Raw genomic sequence first — 23,442 nt, forward strand, 5'->3', positions numbered from 1 at the left:
ATTAGGTCGACAGCTCATTAGGTCGACAGCTCATTAGGTCGACATGTTTTTAGGTCGACACTGCCATTAGGTCCACAGTGTCTAAGTCGACAGTCAAAAGGTCGACATGGGTTTTTTCACTGTTTATTGAGCCGACATGTGCCGACAGGAGGTATTTCATGCCCTACTATCCACTAGGGCGTGGTGGGAGAATAAAATAGTGTGCCGAGCGCAGCGATGCACCGTGCCCAAAGCATAGCGAGCAGCTGCGGTACACTTCAAACTGTGTCCATGTCGACTGTGTCTACATTTCGGCCAAAAAACAGTGAAAAAACCCATGTCGACCTTTTGACTGTCGACATAGACTCTGTCGACCTAATGGCAGTGTCGACCTAAAAACATGTCGACCTAATGAGCTGTCGACCTAATGAGCTGTCGACCTAATGACATGTCGACCTAATGGTATGTCGACCTAAAACCATGTCGACCTATTGAGCTGTCGATGTAATGGCTGTCAATGTAAGTGCTGTCTAATATCCGTCCCAGACCCGACCACCCCCTCCCGCGATTCGCTGGACCTCCGCGACCACCCCCTCCCGCGAAACGCGGGACCCCCACGACCCTCCCGAAAATCGCGGGACCCCAGCGACCCCTCCCTCCCGCGAGCCCCCTCCCGCGATTCGCGGGACCCCTGCGACCCCCCCTCCCGGCATTAAAAGGGCCCCCCACGACCCCCCCTCCCGCGATTCACGGCACCCCCCCCCCTACTGTGATTTGCGACCCCCCTCCCGCAATTCGCGCCGCCCCCTCCCGCGATTCACGGAACCCCCCGTAGCGCCCCCCTCCCGCGATTTGCGGGCCCCCTTGGCACTTCTCGCAATTTGCGACCGCCCCCTAATTCACACATTCGGGGACCCCCCCTCCCGCGATTCATGCCCCCCTCACGCAATTCACGGCACCCCCCACACCCCCCTTCCTGCGATTCGCAACCCCCCACGACCCCCCCTCCCGCGATTCACGAAACCCCCCGTAGCGCCCCCCTCCCACGATTTGCGGGCCCCCTCGGCACCTCTCGCGATTTGCGACCGCCCCGTAATTCACACATTCGGGGACCCCCCCTCCCGCGATTCATGCCCCCCTCACGCAATTCACGGCACCCCCCATACCCCCCTTCCTGCGATTCATGCCCCCTCCCGCGATTCACGGACCCCCGCACCACCCCCCTGCGCCCACCCTCCCTTGATTCACGCCCCCCTCATGCAATTCACGGCAACCCCCCACACCCCCCCTCCTGCGATTCACAGCCCCCCCACGACCCCCCCCTCCTGCGATTCATGACCCCTCCCGTGATTCACAGACCCCCGCACCACCCCCCCTTGACTCACGGCACCCCACGCGCCCCTCCCGCAATTCACGGACCTCCGCAACCCCCCCTCCCGCAATTCACTAACCCCGACAACCCCCCTCCCGCAATTTGCGGACCCCCCTTCCCACGATTCAAGCCCCCCCCGCGCCCCCGCCCACGATTTGCGGACCCCCCCCCTCCCGCTAACCGCGGATCCCCACACACCACCCCCCCTCCCGCAATTTGCAGACCCCCCAGACCCCCTTCCGGCAATTCCACCCCCCAGTGGACCACCGTGGCCCCCGCATTTCACGTACCCCCGTGACAATGGGGGATCCTGTACAACCACAAGCAGGTACCGCCCCTAGGTGGGAAATCCGGCCCTGGCTGCCGCACTGCAGGTTTCCCCACTGCCCTCTGCACCAGCGCCACAACTTTTATCAATGTCTTGCCCACATACCACTATTATACAGCCTCCTGCTCTCATGCACGCTCACTCCCTCCCAGTGGGAGGAGACGCTCACCCACTGCCGGGAGCTGCATACTGTCCCCCACCCTCCTCCAGTTCTAGGGATGCCCATCGACCATCAATGATTTTCAAATAATCGATGGTTTATGGCCGATGTTGAATACTTTTGCCATCAATGTGGGAGGACACTGCCCTGCCTCCTGTTCTCCTGCCCCGTAACTTCCGTCAGTGGAGACCCGCTCACCCTGTGTTGCCCACATTCCCCTATCATGCTTTACCGCCCAGCCTCCTGCTCCCATGCACCCTAACTCCCACCCAGTCGGAGGAGACACTGACTCCTGTATTTCTGTGCTGCCACGCTGGACCCTCACCCACTGGCAGAAGCTGCACAGTGTCCACCACCCTCTTTAGTCCCCCGTATGCCCACACACCCCTATCACTACCCAGCTTCCTGCTCTCCTAAACCGTAACTTCCACCACTGGGTAATCGCTGACGCTGTGTTGCCCACATACCCCTATCATGCCTCATATCCCAGCCTCCTGCTCTCATGCACCCTAACTCCCACCCAGTAGGAGGAGACACTGACTCAGGGCCACCGTCCGGTACTCCTGTGCTGCCACGCTGGACCCTCACCCACTGCCAGAAGCTGCAATACAGGGCATCTTTCATACAATTCTAACCATATTTCTCACAATACAAATGTTCACAAATTAAGGGGCGTAGCCCCTTACGCCGGTGTGAAGAGCACCCGTAGGGCGCGATGAATCACCTAGTATATATATATATATAAAAAAAAAAAAAAAAAAACACATCAGCAAAAATATACAGACAAAGCAGAGGACAGGTCCTGATCACAAGGTTACAATCTCAAAAAAATAAAATAAATGTTGACAACCACAAATACACAACAAATGGTACTTCCTCATCTTTGCAGCCACAGCTTACTCCAGTTATGGTAGCCGCTTTCAGCATAGCACCCTTGTTCATTCGCCACGCTTCGGGCTCGGTGTCTCGTCCGCTTGCCACAACTTTACTAAAGGTAATAGATGGTGGCGTGGATCCAGGGTGGTGCGGTTTACTGCGAGGAAGTACCCTACAAATAGAGGCAACACCCCCTACTAACACTCCTAGGCCCCAATTCATTTTTGTACACAATGGCAATGATCACACAACATGCTGCCTAGCAAGCAGGTAAATCAGGCCCTGGTCAACCAATAGCTATAGCTCTATACAGATCCACAAATGTGCACACAGCTACCGTTATGTATAAAAGCAGGAATCACAACTGATAAATAGCACTAGCTATACCAGGCAAAAACATGTGCACTGCATCAGTTACTTCTCCGTCCCACTCTCATTGCACAATGCCGCTTTCGAATATCCCCATCTGTTAATGCGTTTCCTTGCAACTTTTTCATTAAATCTTGAGATGCAAGGATTTCAATGTATGAGGATTAAATATAAAATCCGCACCATTTCATTTATGTATTTGGATTGAACAGCAAATCCCACCGTAAATCAGACGGACATATCTTAATCTGCTTTCTCCCATCTCTCCCAGTTCGATGTCAATGGAGATGGCCACATTAGTGTACTAGAGTTGAGAGATGCTGCACAGAGTTTCTTAGGAGAACCGCTGAATCCCAGCGACATCCAGGAAATTATTCATGATGTAGACCTCAATGGAGACGGAAGAGTTGACTTTGATGGTACAGTGGATTTTGACATTTTTTACATTTATATTTTCTTACGTTATTTAAGAATTTATTCTTGATCAAAGCAAAATTCTCTTTGGAGGAAAATGTACTATTCAGCCTTTTAAAAAAAGGAGCAATAATATTAAATATAAAAGCAGGAAAGTTTTGTATCGAACTATTATTGTTCCTTTAAATCCAATGACCGATACTCGTGAAGACATGCCTCCATTGAAAAATGTTGATAGATGCTGAATTTCCCCATTAGACATTTAAGCCCAGATGTAACAAACTTCAAAAAGTGATAAATGAATTAAATGGACAAAAAAACCAAATGCACTGCAGGGGGGCAGATGTAAACTGTGCAGAGAGAATTAGATTTGGGTGAGTTATTTTGTTTCTATGCAGGGAAAATACTGGCTGCTTTATTTTTACACTGCAATATAGATCTCACTTTGACGTAAAACCCCACGCAAATATAATTCTCTCTGCACAAGTAGCATCTACCCCACCTGCAGTAAACATGGTTTTGTCCATTCCTGAAAGAATTTGCCAGAAAGAGTGAACCAGAATAACCCCCTAGATCTTAATGAAGCACGCAATGGTACCACATATCGTATAGTTTGCATGGGGCTTAACCGATTGGGTGGTATGCTGCAGCGGGCTGTCCCGGAAAATTTCCAGGCATACCACTTTGCATTAGGTGCGCGACAGTGGTGCCTCCAGCGGAGCACCACTGGCGCACTACCTTTAGGGGTCCTCCTCCAGCGATCGTACACCTGAGCTCCCCTGCCGCCATTCACTGTATGCATCAGTGACGTACCGTCAGCCTCGGGGATGGTCGGCGCGACTTGGGGTGACTTGGGAGAGTTCAGGCACCCGAGTCCTCCCAAGCTGCCGTGAAATATCCCCGAGCCTGCCGCCTGTGTGATGACTGGCAGGGGGAAGCGGTGGCAGGGGAGCTTCAGCGTACTAACGCCGTAGCGGAGGTGAGGGTGGTGGGTTTTGCTGGGGCAGGACAATCCTGCCCTAGTTGCTGGGGCAGGACAAACCTGCCCTAGTAGGTTTGTCCTGCCCCAGTAAAACCCACTACTCAAGCCACCTGTTTTTACAAATACTTATAAATATTAATTACTTTATAGTCGTAAAAGAGTGGAGAAGTGGACAAAAAGTTGTTCCTAGCAAACAGACATTTCATAAAACAGAATTGAAATAAAAAAAAATTAACCTAGAAGCTGACTGTTTTCAATGGCCAACTTCACTTCCTGCTCTATTAATCATATACTTGAGGAAAAACATGTGAGCGAAGTTTCTGTATTGTTCTAATAGTGTCCAAGTGGTTCTAGGAATACAATCATAGTTTCTTTGTCCCCATTTGCTTATAATCCCCATTGAACAGCCAGTGTTAGAGAAATAGGAACGCAACTTATTTTCTCTGCTTATCACTGGCCAAAGTTCTGTAAAAACATATAAATCTATATTATGTGCCCCTAGGGAGGAAAACCAATCTGCTGACAGCATAGCAAATGGAGAATGTATTTCCTGCTAAACACATTACACATGGGTAGAAAATGCCAGTGAATTCTGAGCATCGTGCCTTCTAGAAGGAGAGATTTCTTGATGGCCATGCACCAACCTTCACCGCATGTGACCTTTATTTCATGGTCGCAGAAGGATTTTACTTTTGTTGGTTTTTGTTTACATATTTGAAATGAGTGTACACTCATTTGGCAGCACAGTAAGCAACAGGCATTGGTTGTATGGCTTTAGGTTAACATTCTAAGCAATTACCAAAATATGCACACACCCCATGGCTATTTAACATGGGTACATCATTTAGGTAAACTAAAAATTGAATAAACACCTCCTAACAATCCTGGTTGTAAACTTGAAAATACTGGTTAAATAGGATGTTTTCGGCATACCGGCTTTCGGGATGTCGACAGTTGAAATACCAACACCAGGACTCGGACTCTGCTTGGAAGATAGTCAGCAGAACTCTGGCATTCCGGATAATGCCGTTGCAGGAATTTGGACTGTTGATGTCCTGAACAGAAGTATGGGCTGGTACCGGACAAGCAGCAGGGGAGGGGGCACTGAGATTCAGACAGTATAGGGGAAGTTTGGTGTGTGTGTGTGGTAGGCTTAGGTACTAAAAATGGAAGGTTAGGCAGAAAGGTGGAAGGGTTATGGGTTAGGCTGCAGAAGGTGAGGATAGTGAATGTGGGGTAGGTTGTGCAAATGGGTGGAGGGGATAAGACCCACATCCTTTATAGCCACATATCTAGCAGGTTGTAGAATACTGTGGTTGGTCTTCTGACCACCAGCATCCCATACCCAACCCAGTTAAAACTTTTTTAAATGCTGCCCAAGGTGTAACACTTTATTCTAAAGAACTATGATTAGGAGTTACCACATTCTTTTCCATGCCATGCACAAAACAGCAAATTTTCCCCTCACAAAGATTATAAATGATCATTGAGCATAAATATCAAAACACAGGAAATCCTTGCGAGTGTGAAGTGAGACACCCCCCCTCCCCCATATCTCTCCGTACTTCTAAAGATTTGTTGGAGAGTTAGCAATGTGTGAAAACCAGAACTACATAAGAGGCTGTATCTTGACAGCTAGGCGCCGATTGCCTGGTGCTTGGTCACCCTTCACTTTACCAAACTTAATACATCTGCGCCTGTGTGTGAGGTATTAAAAATATAACACACTATGGGATAGATGTATGAAACAGTGATAAGGGAGAAGTTGGCTAATAGCAACCAACCAGCACTGAAGTAACATCTATAGTTTGCATAATATAAAATTATACAGAGCAGCCAATTGGTTGCAATTGGCCACTTCTCTGGCTCCCTTCTCCTCCCTATCACTGCTTCATACATCTAGCCCTAAACAAACACTTGAATTGCTTTGTTGGGTGCCATTTTGTAGCAGCCAGAGTGCAAACCACTTGAAATGCACCTCCCCACCCTATATAGGCAAGGAACTCTTATTAAATAGGATTAGCTCTGCTTTATGAGCAAAAAAAAACAAAAACTTGCTGGGTAATCAAAACTATTGAACAAAGTTTCTAAAATCCAGAAATAGCGTTGTGTAAGAGAAATGGTACCTCAGTTTTGTTTTCACCTTCTATAAAGCAGATTCTTATGAATTGCTTTTCCTCTGATGTTCATCAAAACCATATTTATAATGCCATTGGTAATATTGAATGTTCATTCTAGCACCATATATCTTCAAAACCATTGCAATTCCTCTTCCCTGCCTGGGGTACCATCCTCTGCTGTGTTGCTCCTAGCGCAGTGTTGTCTGTATTTCAGTACTGATTTGCAGACCAGAACTGTGCTAGAAGCCACACAGCAGAGTGTGATACCCCAGGCAGTGAAAAGGAACTGCACTGGTTTTGAAAGGTGCACAGTGAACAATTAGGGCCAGGTGTATCAAGCTTCAAAAAGTGATAAAGTGGAGAGTGATAAGTCAGCCAATCAGCCCCTACCTGTCATTTTTCAAACCCAGCCCTTAACATGGCAGTGAGGATCACTTTTTGAAGCTTGAAACGCCCTGAATACTAAAGGAGAACTGCGGTACACAAACTAAATGCACTGGTTTCCTTTGTTTTAACCATGATAAGTGTTTTTTCTTCATGTAGCTCTCTCATGATGCTCTGTCTTCTGTTTTCCAGAGTTTGTCATGATGCTGTCATCTAGATAACGTCGGCTGCTGCGGTGAAGGAAAAGTCCTGTAACCCGTACCCATTCCTCTTCCAGTGATTGAGTTGCAGTTTGTGTACAACAAAGTGCATACAATATTTTTGTCGTAAAATGTTTCCGTTTAGTAAGCAATGTATTAAACAATTACAAAACAATGTAAAAAAAAAAAAAGGTTTTAAGTTAAAAAAGGCAAAATCCTGTGACAGTCTTAAAAATGTTGGTCACAGAAACATTGGCTACATAGGTGAAAGTGTCACCGTAGGTTAAGATCCTGAGAGAAGCAGCATTCACAGAGCAGGGCACTGCCCCCTAGTGGCCCATGTCCATCTCAGTCTGAGCCCTTAGTGGTTCCATAGTGTTGTGGTAATTCAGTGTGTTCAAAAGTCAGAAGTTCTTGTGGTTAGGTCACTTGTCAAAATACGGGAGGTAGAAGAACTGGAAACCATGTTTTCCTTTCACAGCACAATATATAAAAATGACATGATACACTGCAAAGAGACAGAAGAGAAGAAACATTAGGGGAAACACAAAGTCGATATCTGTTTTTATGGTCTGGCTACTCTGCCCTTCTATGGTAACTATTACAAACAGTGTAGCACCGAAGGAGTTGCTGCTCCTAGAGGTGAGTGTGTGGTTAACCATGCAATGCTGTTTCCAAGACAAACAACAAGACAGTGCCTCACCTCCTGGAATCAGCAGTAGTAGCCCAGGTACAAAGAAGATGGCACTGGAAATCGCTGCGGAGAAAGAGGAACACCACCATTGGTCATCCATGCTGACATGACTATATTTATGGTGTACAATTACTATACATAGGCTATTACATACCTGGCGACGGGCTGACTTGTAGCCCTATACCAACAAACACGAAAACTGTAGGACACAAAAGAAAGCATTAGTGTCCGTTATCCAAGCAGGGGAACCGGAAGAGAGTCTGGGGGGAAATGAAGAATGTCGGGAAGAGTACTCACTCAAGCCTAGAAGCAGCAGCAGAAAAGATGACAGGACGACTTTCTTGTTTTTCTGCACAAGAGGGTGTCTGGTCCAGCTGTGAACACAATGAGGCGAGGGAGGGGGCATTGTAAGCAGGGTCATCGTAAAACAGGTGCGGGAAACATTAATAGGTAGCTTGTAATGTATGCAGTTCAATAAAAAGTATCACAACCACACCAGGTAAATGTTTTTTTTTTTTTACAAAACTGTTCAACTTGTTTGGCTACACACAATGGAGTGTAACAGTAAGAATTAATAGGCTGTTTTTGTATTCACAGGAACATTATTGCGACAATGCTTCCATTACAACAATATGGGCCTGATGTAACGCATGTGCGAGTCCGGCAGCCGTGCGCGAGTCCGGCTGAACGCGGTGGTTTTCGTTTTAAAGGGGCAGTCATTTACAAGGAATGGTTTTGCCTTGTAAATGACTGCTCCTTTAAAACAAACAATTTTTATTTTTTTTTTAAAACAGCATTTGGCTGGCATCGAGCACGGTTGTCGGACTTGCACCGCAATACACCTGGCCCATTATGTGTTTGTGGAGCCAATTATGGAAAAAATAACAATTCTCTCTCTAATGGACAAAACCATGCTGCACTGCTGCAGTTGGGGCTGATGTAACATGTGCAGAGTTAGGTTTGGGTATTATTTTATTTCTGTGCAGAGTAAATACTGGCTGCTTTATTTTTACACTGCAATTTAGGTATCAGTTTGAAGTATAAACGCCCTCTGCACATGTTACATCTGCCGCACCTGCAGTGCACATGGTTTAAAGAGAGAATTAACTTTTGCGAGTGAACCAGAATCAGGGCCCTACTGTAATATCAGATATACGGAACACGACACACCAACATTGTAATAAGACTGGTATAGCCAGGGCCTAACAAAGGTTCCAGGTGCCCCAGGCTAATAAACATGTAGCTCCCCTTGTAGTGCACCTTAAGAACTTTACCCCCCACAGTACATTGGGCCGGGTGATAACGAACAAGCATGGAATAAATTAGGCCTTAATATTATTCCTTGGCCGTCACCTGCAAGCATTCCATTTTATTTTAATTCACATGACTGACAAATGATATTTATTTATTCATTTTTACACTGTGTGGTGAGTATTCTATAACTTTCTCATAATCTATGCAATAATTCTACAAGGTCTCTCCCAAGTCAGCCCAGCACAGTTGGAGCAGTTAGTACTCCACGCCACACCCAGAAGGAGGCAGGGTTGGGTCTGTGGAACCATGCAGCCTGGGTAGTAGGAGCAGGACTCCTTGGCACATTAAATGATGGGTCCATTATGCTCATATTCCTATTCGGTAGCATCTTTATTATTGTATTGAGTCCATTATCTTTATTCTTTTGTAAATTATTCCTAGGTAGCATCCTTCCTATTACCCCATTTCCACCAACTTTAAAATGACATGAACACGCACAGACCCGGGTCAGTGTAAATGGCGTAAATGGGTGAAAAACCCAGGAACCAAGCAGGGTGTTAGCAGGTTTAACACGGGTAACGAGCGGTGGAAACGGCTCTTACCCGGGAAGGGGAAGCTGCCATTGCCCAGGCGCCTCCCGCCATTGATCAGGCATCCCGTCCCCCCCATCGCTGACCCCCTCCTGGTGTCCCATCTCACCCTGCTTTCCCAGGTTTCCCTTTTCAGTGGAAAAGGGATGAACCGGAAAAAAAGGCAGTGAAATCAGGGACCATGGAGGGGATCCTCCAAAATCCAGAGTGTCTGACCCGGTATTTTGGTGGAAAAACGGTATAATATTAAGTTACTATGGATACCCAGAGTAAGACATATAAGTTGTCTCCATCTTTATTTAGATGGGCAGAGAGGGACATTACCTGAAGCACTGCTGATTGGATAGCTGGGTACTGTCGCTTATGGTACTGAACGAACACTGCGAGCTTCGAGAAGAAAGGGTTGGAAGCCCACTGTAAGCAAGGCAGAAAGGGAAAATAAATGAGCTGTATTTGTCAAAGGATGCAGTGACATTCTTTGTACAAAACTAATGAGCTTCAGGATTTTATGTCACAAGAACACAACCTCACAAACTAAAGAAAAAAATATAACAAAACCGGCCAAATCCCACAAGAGTTACGTTAGGAATGCTAAAATGTGTTGCATAAGCACATTCTAAAAAAGAACACTGTGCCCATACACTCAATGCCCTCGGGTATTACACTAGAAATATCATCTTTTTCTGATGTGAACCGTACAATTACATAAAACTGATCGGTTTAAGACACACATGCAAACACAGGAAAAAGTTACGAGACGGGGAGGGTGGGTGTTAGCCAAGGTGCAGGTTTTACAAACTACAATTATTTACAAACAAATATTATTTGTATCTCTTCTATTGCTGCAGAGGAGCTGGCATCCATGGTCCACACCTTTCTAAATCTTTAATTTGCACATGTTCCGTCTCTTCATCATTCTCCAAGTTCTAAGACAAACAAACAAAAAAAAAGAACATAAAACGAAAAGGTCAAAATAGTACGACAGCAGCAGAGAATGTGACTTGTGTGAAAAGAATCAAAAACTGTTTAGGAATGCGTGTGGTACAGACTCACTGCATTCATTACACTCACATCTACATGTCTCTCTGAAAGGAGACTCGGTGTACAGAGGAGGGTAATTACTTATACCATTTTACACCTTAAAAGCTGGGTCACACCCAGGTTTTTGGACCCGGCTCCTACCCAGCTTTTAACCCCTTTTACACTGCGTCCCCACCAGGCATAATGCTGGGCAGGTGATGTCACTGGAGGTGTGGCCTGAGCTGGCGCTGGGAGAGGACAGTTTCAACTTTTCCATCAATCCAGGTTACCCGTTTACACTACACCCCGATCCAGGTTGAACCAGTGTTCAACCCGGAACATTTGCTGGGTTGAAATCCTGGGTCCCATCACCCGGGTTAGAGCTTTCATACCAACTGCAAACCCAGTTTTTTGCATGCTCCCGTGCAAACGCCCGGGTTATAAAGGGCTGGTGTAAAAGGGGTATTACAGTACAAGTGCCAATTCGGCATCCAGCTATGCTGGGCTATTTTAGATCTGCACTTATAAGTGTTAATGGTCTGAGAAGCTGGAGGTGTGGGGGAGTTTGTCAGAGAATGACCATATTTTTAAAGCGGCAATCAGTTACAAGGCAAAACCGATTTGGCTTTTTAAAAATAGGGTCTCGCCGTGCAGTTGATTTTAGGAGAAAGGTGCTGGAAAGAGATTCACTTTGGACATCATTTCTAAATAAAAAACCGTGGTTCTCAGGAGGGGCTGCTTCAGGTAACAACTTCCAAATACAGGTCAGTTACAAGTAATCCTCTAGTTGATCCAATGTGAAGACAATAATTACATAATTGCCAAATTTGTAAAAGTTCCTTTAACTAAGCTTTAAGGGATTTCAAATGACCTACAGTCTGATTTGTGCATGGTAATCCATAATCGGAAGGGAGAATACTCTCTGCATACAACGGGGAATGTCTGCAGCTCGGAGTGTACGGGACTACATTTTTACTATCCTCATCGGTTATTTAGATGGTGCCACCAGTGCTACAAGGATATTTGTCATTTGAATACGACCCTGGTCCTAGTGGAGTTTTTGCCAGAAACCAATTAACCTACCAGTAGGTTCTTGGTTTGTGGGAAGAAATTCGGCACACAGAGAAAACCAATGCAAAAATATGAGGGACCTACAAACTCCACACAGATCCCGCAGCAATTATACGCATACATTGAAGCCGAATTGCCCTTACTCAAGAGCATGTTCTCACAGTTGTCCTCTTTATTAGTGCCCACTTGCAACAGGCCTACTCTGGGTAAAATATTAATGTAAAAACAGGCATATTTACGCATATACCCTCTGTGAAAATGCCTGGTTATGCCCACTTTGTTACCAGGGACGTGCGGTAGGGTAAATGGCTGAGGAGTCCCTGGCAAATACAAGATCCAGATTGCACACAATGTATGAGCCCAGGGGTACATGCCGGCATTATACACAAGTGCAGCAGAATACACTGCTGGAGAGTCGCTGAGTTTTGATAAAGAGATGTGCAGAAAAGGTCCCCAGGTGAGGCATTGCCTCACCTGCCATAGACTTTTTACTCCAGAGTTTTGACTATAAAAAATTATTAGAATAATAAAAATATATTTTTTATATATATATTCTTTGTATTTTTGACATACTTTATAAATTCAAAACTACGGCATATATGTTAGTATGACAGGAAAGGCTGTGCCTCACGCCACTGTTAGTTAGTGGAGATGCGTCTCTAATATGTACAATCCTACACTGCCCACAGTTGTGCGCGACTGGCCCTGGGCATGCCTAGATACGCTCAGCAAATGGACAGGTTTAATTCCTCATCAGCCGCAAGGTGTTTTCAAGTTCTATTTCTGGCATTTTAGGTCACTAGCATCTAGCCCAGGCCTGGCCAACCTGTGGCTCTCCAGCTGTTGTGAAACAACAAATACCAGCATGCATTGCCAAAGGTTTAGCATGGTTTTAGAAGCTTTAGTAAATCTGCTCCTAATACAACCTTCAGATATCCTCCAAAATCCTAGGTTTTTTCACATGAATGCGCATCAACCCAGGATTTTGTTATGTCTGAAAGGCACCAACCCGGGATTGCCTAGCCTGCAATTGAACTGTATCAGGTCTTTCTTCCTGGGTTGATGACCTGGGTTAATAAATTGACAGGGGAATTTGCTCTCTGGGTGCATGAAAACAGTTTTAATTGGCCACCTTTGCATGACCTCATTATTGTGTGCCTGCACATCCTCCCCTTATGATGACACGGCTTTAAAATCTAAGAACAGTGTATGAAGGGGGCGTGGCCAGATGCGGGGCTGAAACTCTGTGCTGTATTTGGCCCCGCCCCTGCATTGCAATCAGGGCTGTGGAGTCGGAGGAAATTTCGAGTACCTGGAGTCAGAGTCAGCAAACAATGCAGCGACTCTGACTATTATAATTAATCACTTCTCTACTGTAAGAGCAAAGACCAATGCATGCAGTGCCTCACGTAACCGCAAAACGAACACGTTAAGTGACCGTGAAAAAGCATGCTTTTCATGTGCTTCACTATATGGCACGCAACGCACAATTCGGAGCACCAATACTTATAAATGTATTCTCCCTTGTAGTTTACAACTTATTTCCAACGTTCAATAAGGTTTTCAATACCTCGTCGGTAGAAATCACCTGGTGTAGACTCGAAAAATTCATTCAACCAAGCTCTCCAACCATACGCACAACATCTTTATACGCGGATGAAGATCTTGTTTCATGCGCGGGGTCGTTTGTTTACCTTGGCTAAGCCATTCCTTACGCTGGTTCATATTGATGTACAGGCACCATTTTTCGTCGCCAGTAAAGATTCGGTAAAGAAATAGTTCCTTGTGTCCATGAATTGAACGGTGACGAGCAAGCAAACCAGCGGAGATTGTGGCTCGTTGATTTTTGTAGTCGTCACAAAGCATGCGGAACTCATGCTCCACACTTCTGAACCTTTCCTATTGTTTTTGTTCCCAAAACAACCAAATAATGTGGTTTTTATCTTTGAACTGGTAAAGTTCCTGTTCCTGATGTTTATGCCTACTGCTACAATCCAGCAATTTAATTAATTAATAAAAAAAATTAATACAAATTTTTTTCATTGTGTTTGTCCTTTGCTTAAACTGTTCAATACAGTAGACTGTTGGCTTTCCAGCCTCTAGTTTCTGTAGTAATAATATGTATGTTGTCTTTCTTACCTTTAAGGAATGTATCAAATACATTCGCATATTAATACAGAGGAGTCGGAGTCGAGGAGTCGGCGTCAGAAGTACGAGGAGTCGGAACATTTATCAACCGACTCTACAGCCCTAATTGCAATGCCAGTATTTCAGTGACAATGAGATGATATGCGTCATTGGGAATTGCGGGAGGCGGACCCGATTTCCGGGAGGGTAGGCAACCCTGCTGTTATCTTACAGAGTCCATTCTCTATTAAAACACCTAAAATATATAAAATGTCCAATAATGGAACTCAAGAGGACTGAAAATGGAATAATGAGAGCAAGTTATGGTTTCTTTCTAGAACTTTTTTCGCATGTTTTAAAAGTGACCAGGACTTGAGCGTCACATATCACAGTTTAGTCTACATGTGTGTGGTTCTTGGTCTTCTCTGTACTCTTACAGATATGGTGGCGCAAGTTTACCTAAACTAGAGAGGCCTACACACAGGGAGATTTGCTGAGTGTTCTTAGCACACAGCGATGTGTCAACACTGTGAGCCGAGCGACCTGTCAGGGCCAGTGTTCTCCGGTGAGAACACTGGCCCTGCCCCGTGATTAACTAGATGTAACCAGCATGCTGAATAGTAATCACTGGGCGATAGCGACGTACATGGTCCCGCATCGCTATGGCCCCTACACAAGGAGTGATGTAGGGGTATTTTCTAAGCAATCGATTGAGATTGCATAGAAAATGCCCTGAAATCACCCCGTGTGTAGGCCCCATAATGCTGGGCCAAATTCAGAGACGTAATGCAAAATAATAATAAAGATAGAAAAGGGTCTTCTTTGCAATATCAAAGCTGCACAACCACTTAGGTGAAAGATTTTACTAAGCCGCCACTCCCCTCTTCATCCAGGATTTAAGATAAGCACAAAGAGCTTTAGACTCATTTTGAATTACAAAACCACTCCACTTAAGGAAATACTGAACTGACATGCACGCTCCCGCTGTTCTCTGGTTGCTTTAAAATGCCATACACTGGACATCCAGGCAGCTCTGTCACAGTTAGGCCAGTACACATGGGGCGGCGGTGCCTGTGCTGAGTGATGCACCAGCGATGGGTGCTGAGCGGCCTGACTAGATCTTGACTGCATGCAGTCAAGATCTAGTCAGGCGATAGCGATGTGCGGGACTGCGCAAGCCATCGCTGGGGTATACACGCAGGGCAATGTGTGCTTCATTTCTAAGCGATTTAGTCAGATTGCTTAGAAATAGCCCTAAAATCACCCACCCTTTACGGCCCTTGGAAACCACAGCAAGCAAGGGGACTCCAATACCATAAGCAGTAATAGAAGATAGATTCAGCTCTGCATTACGGGTCTAACTAAACTCTGGATTCCACAGACAACACTCAGAGGACTTGAAGAAGAAAATAAGTATTTGTAGTCATGGGCTCACATATATATTTGAGATTGAAGATTTTCAACAAGCACTACGGTTTCTTAATGGCAAAGGGAGGAGGGGGGAGAAAGATAACCTGTTTTAACCATATGTCTAACCATCTGGACAGTTTTTTTCCCTTCAATACTTTTGCCATTATATAACACAACCAGCCAGTGTGTAGTACCACTGGAGCTTGTGTCATCAGCAACCTCATTCAAATCCATGAACAAATAAAAATCACCTTGTATTTGTGCCGATTCTGCTGAGCCTCGTTGTCCCCACCAAAGTGTAACGCCCCAAACCTGGGCCCTGCGTCCTCAACAGACATCTCAAACGCATCGTCAATGGTAAAGTTACCCATGAACCTTGGTCAAAGAGGCTGTGGTAAGACCTGCAGGGTATAGATCCATATTAATAATAACATACAACATGAGACCAGTACTGCACATCACAGACCCCCAGACTCCACAAACCTGTACTCCAAATTAAAGAGATATAGTGCTTTATTAGAGGTGCAAAAGGTACTTATTTCCTAGCACGGTGCCCATCACATAAGATTGTATGCCTTAATTAAGGCATACAATTGAAAAGATTTTTAATTGTATGTACAATATCGCATCTTATGGATCTCATGCCTCCATAAGATAAAAGATCCATCAATACCAACCCAAAGCGTGGCGAGTGCAGCGAGCCTGCGAGGGGCGGCGGCACGTGTCCTCCGACCTTTTCATACCCCCACTATCCACGTCGGCGTGGAGTTGATTTTATATAGTGTGGCGAACGCAGCGAGCCACCGAGCCCGAAGCGTGGCGAGCGCAGCGAGCCCCGCGTGGGGACACATAATACCTGTGAAGTAATGCGCGTCCGCTCGCCACGCTTCGGGCTTGGTGGCTCGCCACACTATATAAAATCAACTCCACGTTTATAAACTGACGAACTACTCGACCCAGAACAGCTGCTTGGCTGACCTAATTCACTTTAGACAACAAGGGAAGAGGCATCAAGACTTGGGGCCAGATCCAGCTCCTAAAGGTCATCTTACAGACTGGGTTTTAAAAATGACAGGTAGGAGCTGATTGGCTGGTTGTTTACCAATCTCCACTTTATCACTTTTTGAAGCTTAATACATCTGGGCCTTTGGAGAGATCATTTACCTAGCACGGCCTATTAAAAGAATATAGATTGTGAGCAGAGACCTGCTACCTCTATTGGCAGTTAAGGATTCGCTGCACTTTCGCAGGGCTCCGGAGGGCCGGAGCATATTCGCTGCCAGCCCTCAATGTCACCCTATTCAATGCCACAGGGGCTCGCTGCCCCTGATGGCGGCAAGAAGGGAGATGGAAGCCTCCCTGCCTGCCCCAGAATGCCTGGGGGGGCTTTCCCATGGACACAGGTAGCAGAAGCTGCCCCCCCCAGAGAGCTGGCAGGGGACACAGGTAGGGAGCCGCTGCACTGCTCCCACTCGTGCATATGTAGTGAGTGTGAAGTGAATATATGAATATGTAATGAGCGGCTCCCTGCTGGCAATTTTTTTTTTTTTTAAATCAAAATTAAATATATATATATTCATGTGCTTCAAGCACATGAATAAAAATAGCATGCCCCTCCACTAAAAAAATTCTGATTTCTTTTTTTTTTTTTAACACCAAACCCCCCCCCCCCCTTTATTTTAAAAGATCACTATCCAGTTCACCTTTAAAAGATGTTGAATGAAAAACAGAGAATCACAGAAAAAAAAAAAAAAAAAAAAAAAAAAATCACTGGAGAAAGCAATTTTCCATTTGAGCATTGAATACACTCTTGGCGAATTGGACTAAAAACCCCATTGAAAAACAACGGCAAATTGCAGAGAATCGCACACGTCGAATCGTCAGACATTCGCTGTTCGCTCGCAGCGAATTGTCTTCATTGAATCGTTTTTTTCAGAGAGAACACTTGCCGTTACCCCGGAGTAATGCCAGATTCACTGTAAACTACGGCGAATATGAGGCACTGAATACTGGCCTATGTCTGTCTGTGATTACCCAGTAATCATAAATGTTGATTCAAATTGTAAAGTGCAACAGAATATGTTGCACTATATAAGAAACTTAATAAATAAAATCTTTGAGATTAAGCACACATGTCCTTCTTTGTCCGCTGAAGTTTGGAATCTGGCATCTAGTCAGAGGTTTCAAGCACATACTAGAAATAGTGACTGTGGTCTTTGCCCATTGTGCAATGAGAACTTTAAGGTCACGAACAGGAAAACCGGTGTCAGAGCCAAGCATAAATTGCCCACTGCTGTGTGCATGTATATCTGTAATTGTGTCCCTCTGCGTAGTGTGCAGATTATTTGCAGGGGTTAAAGCGGGGGAACCGAGTTACACCACCTGGTTTGGTAGGGGGAACTCAGTTCTACCTCCAACACAAACCTGCACAGTAATTCAAACAGAAAAGCCTGTCCCAGCGGCTTCCTTTTCTGGCACGGTGTATTTGATGTCGACCGTCACTGCTACTGAAGGGAAGAAAAGCCACTAAGAGGAGCCGGCTTTGTGCAGGCTGAAGACAATGGGGGTTATTCTGGTTCACTTGGAAAGGCACAATCATTCTCTAATGGACAAAACCATATGCACTGCTGGTGGGGCTGATCTAACATGTGCAGAGATAGTGAGATTTGGGTGTTTTATGGTTTCTGTGCAGGGTAAATACTGGCTGCTTTATTTTTACACTGCAAGATAGATATAAGTTTGAAGTACAAACCCCACCCAAATCTAACTCTCTCTGCACATGTTACATCAGCACCACCAGCAGTGCACATGGGATTGTCCATCTGAGCGTGAATGTGCCTTTGCGAGTGAACCAGAATAACCCGTATATGTATCCCCTTATACGCGTATGTGTGGCATACATGTATGAGGAGTACTACTGTGTAGCGTAACTTGAATTTGGGGCACTGCTGTTTGTTTCATAACAGGACTACTATGTGGTGTAATATGAATCAAGGGCACTACATGTGGTCAATATGATTGTGCTTTGCGGCGTAATTTGAATTGGGGGCAATATTGTGTGACCACACCCCTCCCTTTGAGACCACTGTCCTTTTATAAAATATGGCAAGTAGGGCACACATTTGTAGTTAGTAGGGGGTGCGATAACAACCCTGGCACTGATCCGGTCTCTGCCTAATAAGAGGGGGGGGGGGCAGTTTCAGGGAAAATGAGTTTCTAAAGTGGTATGGGACCACAACTCCATTAAAGGGGTATGAGTCATGGGGTCAACATGCATTGGGTCGACCACTGAAGGTCGACATACATCAAGGTCCACATTGGGTTAGGTCAACAGGGACATTAAGTTGACACATGCATTAGGTCAACAATGTTTTTAATCCTGAGTGTTGACACAGTCGACATGGACACTAAAACAGTGCACCGCTGTGCTCGCAATGTTTCAGGCGTGGTTTCTTTACTCTCCCATCAGGCCCTGGTCGGCTCGAAACATTGTTGTCCTAATGACTACATGATTTCAGGGCCACACCCACGCACAGCTGAAGTGGACATACCCCCAGGGATGTTTAATTTGCATATGAAGCATTAATCATCCCCAACAACATTCCCCTGCAAATACTGCATGTAGTGTTCCCGCTAAGCTTATTTTGCAAACCTGCTGAATGCGCCCTGCCCTTTTACTGCTTCCATCTACTCCGGACCACTGCCCACCGCCGCGCTGACAGCCTCACACGCCACTGAGCCTTAGCGGCATGTCAGCGCGACGGGGAGCACCTGAATGAAATCACCACGCTGTAAACAGAATCTGTCAGCTCTTCCAGGTGCCCCGCGCTGCTCTGAGGAGTAGGTGAGCGTGGTAACCGTAGTGTTCATTCTAGCACCCGCTATATTTGAAAACCCATGCAGTTCCTCTTCCCTGCCTGGGGTGTCACGGTCTGCTCTGGTGTTTCTAGCACAGGTCTGGTTTGCATATCAGTGCTGATATACAGACCACACTGTGCTAGGAGCACTACAGCAGACAGCAACACCCCAGGCAGGGAAGAGGAACTGCCTGGGTTTTCAAATATGGCGGGTGCTAGAATGAACACTAAACCGTACACGTGCATTGGTGACAGCATCTCAGAGGAGGCAGAGTTTTGCAGCAGGGGTACAGGATGGTAATTTGCAGGTAAGGTCGGGATTGTTCCTGGCTGGGTGCTGGCTGCCAAGTGCATGCTCCCATAGCGCCACCACCCCTCCTGTATACACTTGCTTTGCACTGTCCCCCTCCCCTGGCCAAGTGGCGTGTCACTGATCGATCAGCGCGTTACCAGCGGGTACAGGGGGAGTACTTATGTAAAGTGCCCTGCTGGGGCCATTACATCTGCTGCTGGAGGTACTTATGGTAGGCAACGCTGCTGGGGCCATGTGTCTGCGCTGCTCTGCAGGCTCCCCAATTGTTACAATGCCTCCACTGGCCTGGGCACAGGTCGGAGGTGTCACTGCCCTGAGCAATGCTGGGAGATGTGGAGCACACTAGGGGGGCATGAGCATGCTTATCAATTAATTTATTTATTTTAAGGCAGTGACTATTGACACCCCCAGATTTGCAGCAGGCCTCACCGCTCAGTGTTATCCCTGCAGCATGTACTATTATTGTTTGGCCAGCATTTACACTTGGGGCCTTATTCTAGTTCACTGACTGCTTCAATGATGGCAATATCTCAATAGGGCTCTTGGACTAGCAAATGCTGATCTATAGGTTAACAAAGATTGTGAAATTGCTCCTCCTCCATTGGTTGTGTTCTTTCCAGAGTCTTATTCCTCAAAAATCTAGGCAATGTAAGGACCAGTGTGTCCATATAGGGTGAAGGTGCCCATACACTAGGGTGACTTCTGCGTGGACAGAGGTTGCCCGCAATCTCCCTTGAACTTCCCGGGCAGCAGGACTGCATACAATACACCGTACACAGTCTTTTTGCATATGATGTAATGTATGCAATCCCAGCCAAGGCTGCCTGAGGCTTGGTGACTGTTATACCTGTAGTGCAGCCCGTGCAATCTTCAGGCTCTGATGTGATGCTCAGTGTGTCATGCCTGATGTCAAACGCATGGGATTGACTCTCACCAAAATCGGACGAAAAAAGTGACCAAATTGCTGTGGAATCGCCCTAGTGTATAGACACCTTTACTGTCAGTTACAATGGTGCGTCTGGAGGCTCTAAACACCATGAATAAATACTTTGGTTTGTTTTCACTATATTGGACAAGATTGTGATCAGCAGATTCCAATAATTGAATTGTGTGTGCACAAATTTAATCCACACCCACTAATCTTATGTATAGAAATTATTATATTTTTGTTTTCTTTCAGTTGTTTTTTTTTACTATGTTGTTATCTATTTCAGTATTGTATGCGTGGCACTATGCAAGGTCTTTCTTTTCTTATAGAACAGTATGTCTGAAGAATGACAGTAATGCCCAATGATATCCTTAACAACATCAGCGGCGCCGGAAAACAAACGATTTGCAGGTAAAACAAGTAACAATATTGTTCTGGGGGAATGAATGAAAGGGAGTAATGTGGCACAACTTCACATTGTATAGGATTATGGTAGAATTGTAATGCAGGGTACACACCAGAACAACCATGATCGTGCGATTATTGTTAAATCATTTCCTGAAATCCTATGATGGTTGCAGGATTGGATTGGAGTACAGGATATGCATACGATCAGTACCCAATCCAATGTATATGATGAAGCTTTAGGCTGGTTTCACACACTCCGGCTCCTGCCGGACGGCGAAAACCCGTACGGCCAGGGAGCCGTGCCGCACACAGTAGATTATTATGGAAGGGATGGCCACAGCCCGGCAGCCGTCCCTTCCAGTGGCAGGATCCGGCTGCAGCCGTGCGGCCGGGCCGTGGCCGTCCCGTGTGAATGGAAATAATAGTGTCCATTCACAACTACTGTGTGCGGCACTGCTCCCTGGATGTGCGGGATCTCGCCATCCGGCAGGAGCCGGAGTGTGTGAAATCGGCCTAAGTGCAGCAGGTCAAATCTCCAAAGCAACGCACATCAGAATCACATTGAAAACATGTAGAATTCTGCTCTTATTACATACAATCGGTCGGTAGACACGCCGAAATTGGGGGGAATTGAGCACAAATCATTTTGGTGTGTACCCAGCATTACACGTTTCCCAAATGGACTTATGCTGCCCATACATATGTGAGATCTCGCATCCAATCCTTCGATTTCGACCGCATCTGGCCGAGAAATCGAATGATTGTATGCATTTTTATGGGGACATTCGACGTGATGCGCGGGCACGCCGGTCGAATGTCGGGTCTCAAGATCTTATGTGCTGCACATAATATCTATCAAATCGCAGGAGCGATCGCATGTGGTTTTTAGCGCAGGTGGAGGGAACGCTTTTTCATCAGCGTGGGGATGGGGAGAGGGCGGGGGTCAGTCAGCGGTGGGGGCAGAATTGTTTAAACACTGGGCAGCCCTCAGATTGGCTGAGCTATCTCAGCGCAGCGCTAGAGCTTCTTGCGCTACATAACGCCGCCCTGTGCCCGCCCTCTTCCAGCACCCGATGTGCCATCTCAAGATGGCATGCGACATCGGGTGCTGCAAAGGGGACACTTTAGGACCACAAGATGCAATCGGGTTCAATGGACATCGCACTGCGATGTCGCATCGAATCCGATCGCACATATGTATGGGCAGCATTAAACTTCCCCTTGATTGTATACAGTAACAACTTAACATTTATCTTTTTACATTTCTCAACCAGCAATTTGAATTAAGGGCCTAGTATGGGTTACAAGGTTAAAAGTGGTCTGGCTAAACACCTTCAGATATAAACAGAATTGTGCCACCTCTGGAAAGTACATTTTACTGTATTTCTCCATCTCAATACAGAGCAGACCTGGGCAGTGGGCACAATTTTGATGGGTCACTGAAATGCAAAACGAATACGCTTCTCTATCCACATTTACACAAACACAGGATATTCAATTTTATTTTTACTTATTAGTCATTGCGAAATCAATCAGTAGCGCCAGAATCTCTCTAGAAGTACGATAATATTAAATACCTATATTCCCGATGGTAGCGAAGATTTTTTTTTCTTCTTCATAGTGAAGACAAAACACAATGTTTATTCTTTAGTGACTACACATGACAAAGTGTAACTATGACTACACTCACATGCAATACACATCCCAGGACATTAGTAATACACCACAACTTTGCAACACGTTTTTTGTAATGAACATGCTGATGTTATCGTGCAGAGCATTTTTTGGACTTATTACTTCCAAATATTTTTTTTTTTAATCATAGCAACAGCGCCAAACATTAATAATTCATCCTGAAGTCCAGATTCAGCAACAAACTAAACATTACTTTTGTGTATTATCACAAAATTTTAAGATTTTAAAAACAGGGGATCATGCAATAAGACCACAGGGACTGGCCCTGACTATAAATGCAATAAGACCACAGGGACATGCAATAAGACCACAGGGACTGGCCCTGACTATAAACGTGAAGACTCACATATTAAATACCTATAAGTACTGTTGATAACTATACCCACAATCCCCTTGCGCTCAACAACCAGTCCCATATACTCTATGTAACCCCACTGGCAATAGGCAAGTGTGATCTTAACTCTACTAGTTGTATGCATCCTAATGGGCATATATTTTAGTGCATAGCTCTTATAATGACCAGACCCTCAGAAGCCCTCCCTAAAGACCTATACAATGTACCATATGAGCACACAGTACTGCTACACCAAGTACTATTAAGGTAAGAGTAACCGAGAGAGCACATACCATGCACCCACCTGATGTGTCTGCTACAGGGAGGACATAGCCTGGCACACACACTGGCTGCTCCAGTGAGTCTGTGTGGTCATAACCCCGTGTCCTCGGCCTCCTCCTCCTCTCCCCCCTGCCTGCCTGAGCTGTCCCATCCCCTAGCCCAGGAAACCTCAGGAAGCCCCGCCCACCGCGCCGATTGGTGGGCGTGGTCTGCCCTGTCAAGTGATGCCCTGGAAGGGGTGACGCAGCCGCACCACCGTCACGTTATCCTTTATG

General features: G+C 45.9%; 1 protein-coding gene across 2 annotated transcripts; it reads right to left on the reverse strand.

The window, feature by feature from the left end:
• Window positions 1–4,932: 4,932 nt before the first annotated feature.
• Window positions 4,933–23,346, reverse strand: TMEM134 (transmembrane protein 134). Of its 2 annotated transcripts, none has more exons than XM_083146087.1 (8): window positions 23,179–23,333; window positions 15,602–15,751; window positions 10,596–10,648; window positions 10,047–10,136; window positions 8,176–8,252; window positions 8,033–8,077; window positions 7,888–7,941; window positions 4,933–7,692 (listed from the first exon to the last, which is right to left on the reverse strand). In XM_083146087.1, exons 2-8 carry the CDS (start codon window positions 15,719–15,721, stop codon window positions 7,610–7,612), a joined length of 522 nt encoding a protein of 173 aa, XP_083002213.1. In that variant the 5' UTR covers window positions 15,722–15,751; window positions 23,179–23,333; the 3' UTR covers window positions 4,933–7,609. The 2 variants fall into 2 exon arrangements, with proteins under 2 accessions (XP_083002213.1, XP_083002212.1); XM_083146086.1 differs by having other exon boundaries at window positions 4,934–7,692; window positions 23,190–23,346.
• Between the last annotated feature and the right edge of the window lie 96 nt (window positions 23,347–23,442).

This window comes from Crinia signifera, chromosome 6 (genome assembly GCF_055691185.1).
Source record: "Crinia signifera chromosome 6, ASM5569118v1, whole genome shotgun sequence".
Lineage (NCBI taxonomy): Eukaryota > Metazoa > Chordata > Amphibia > Anura > Myobatrachidae > Crinia > Crinia signifera.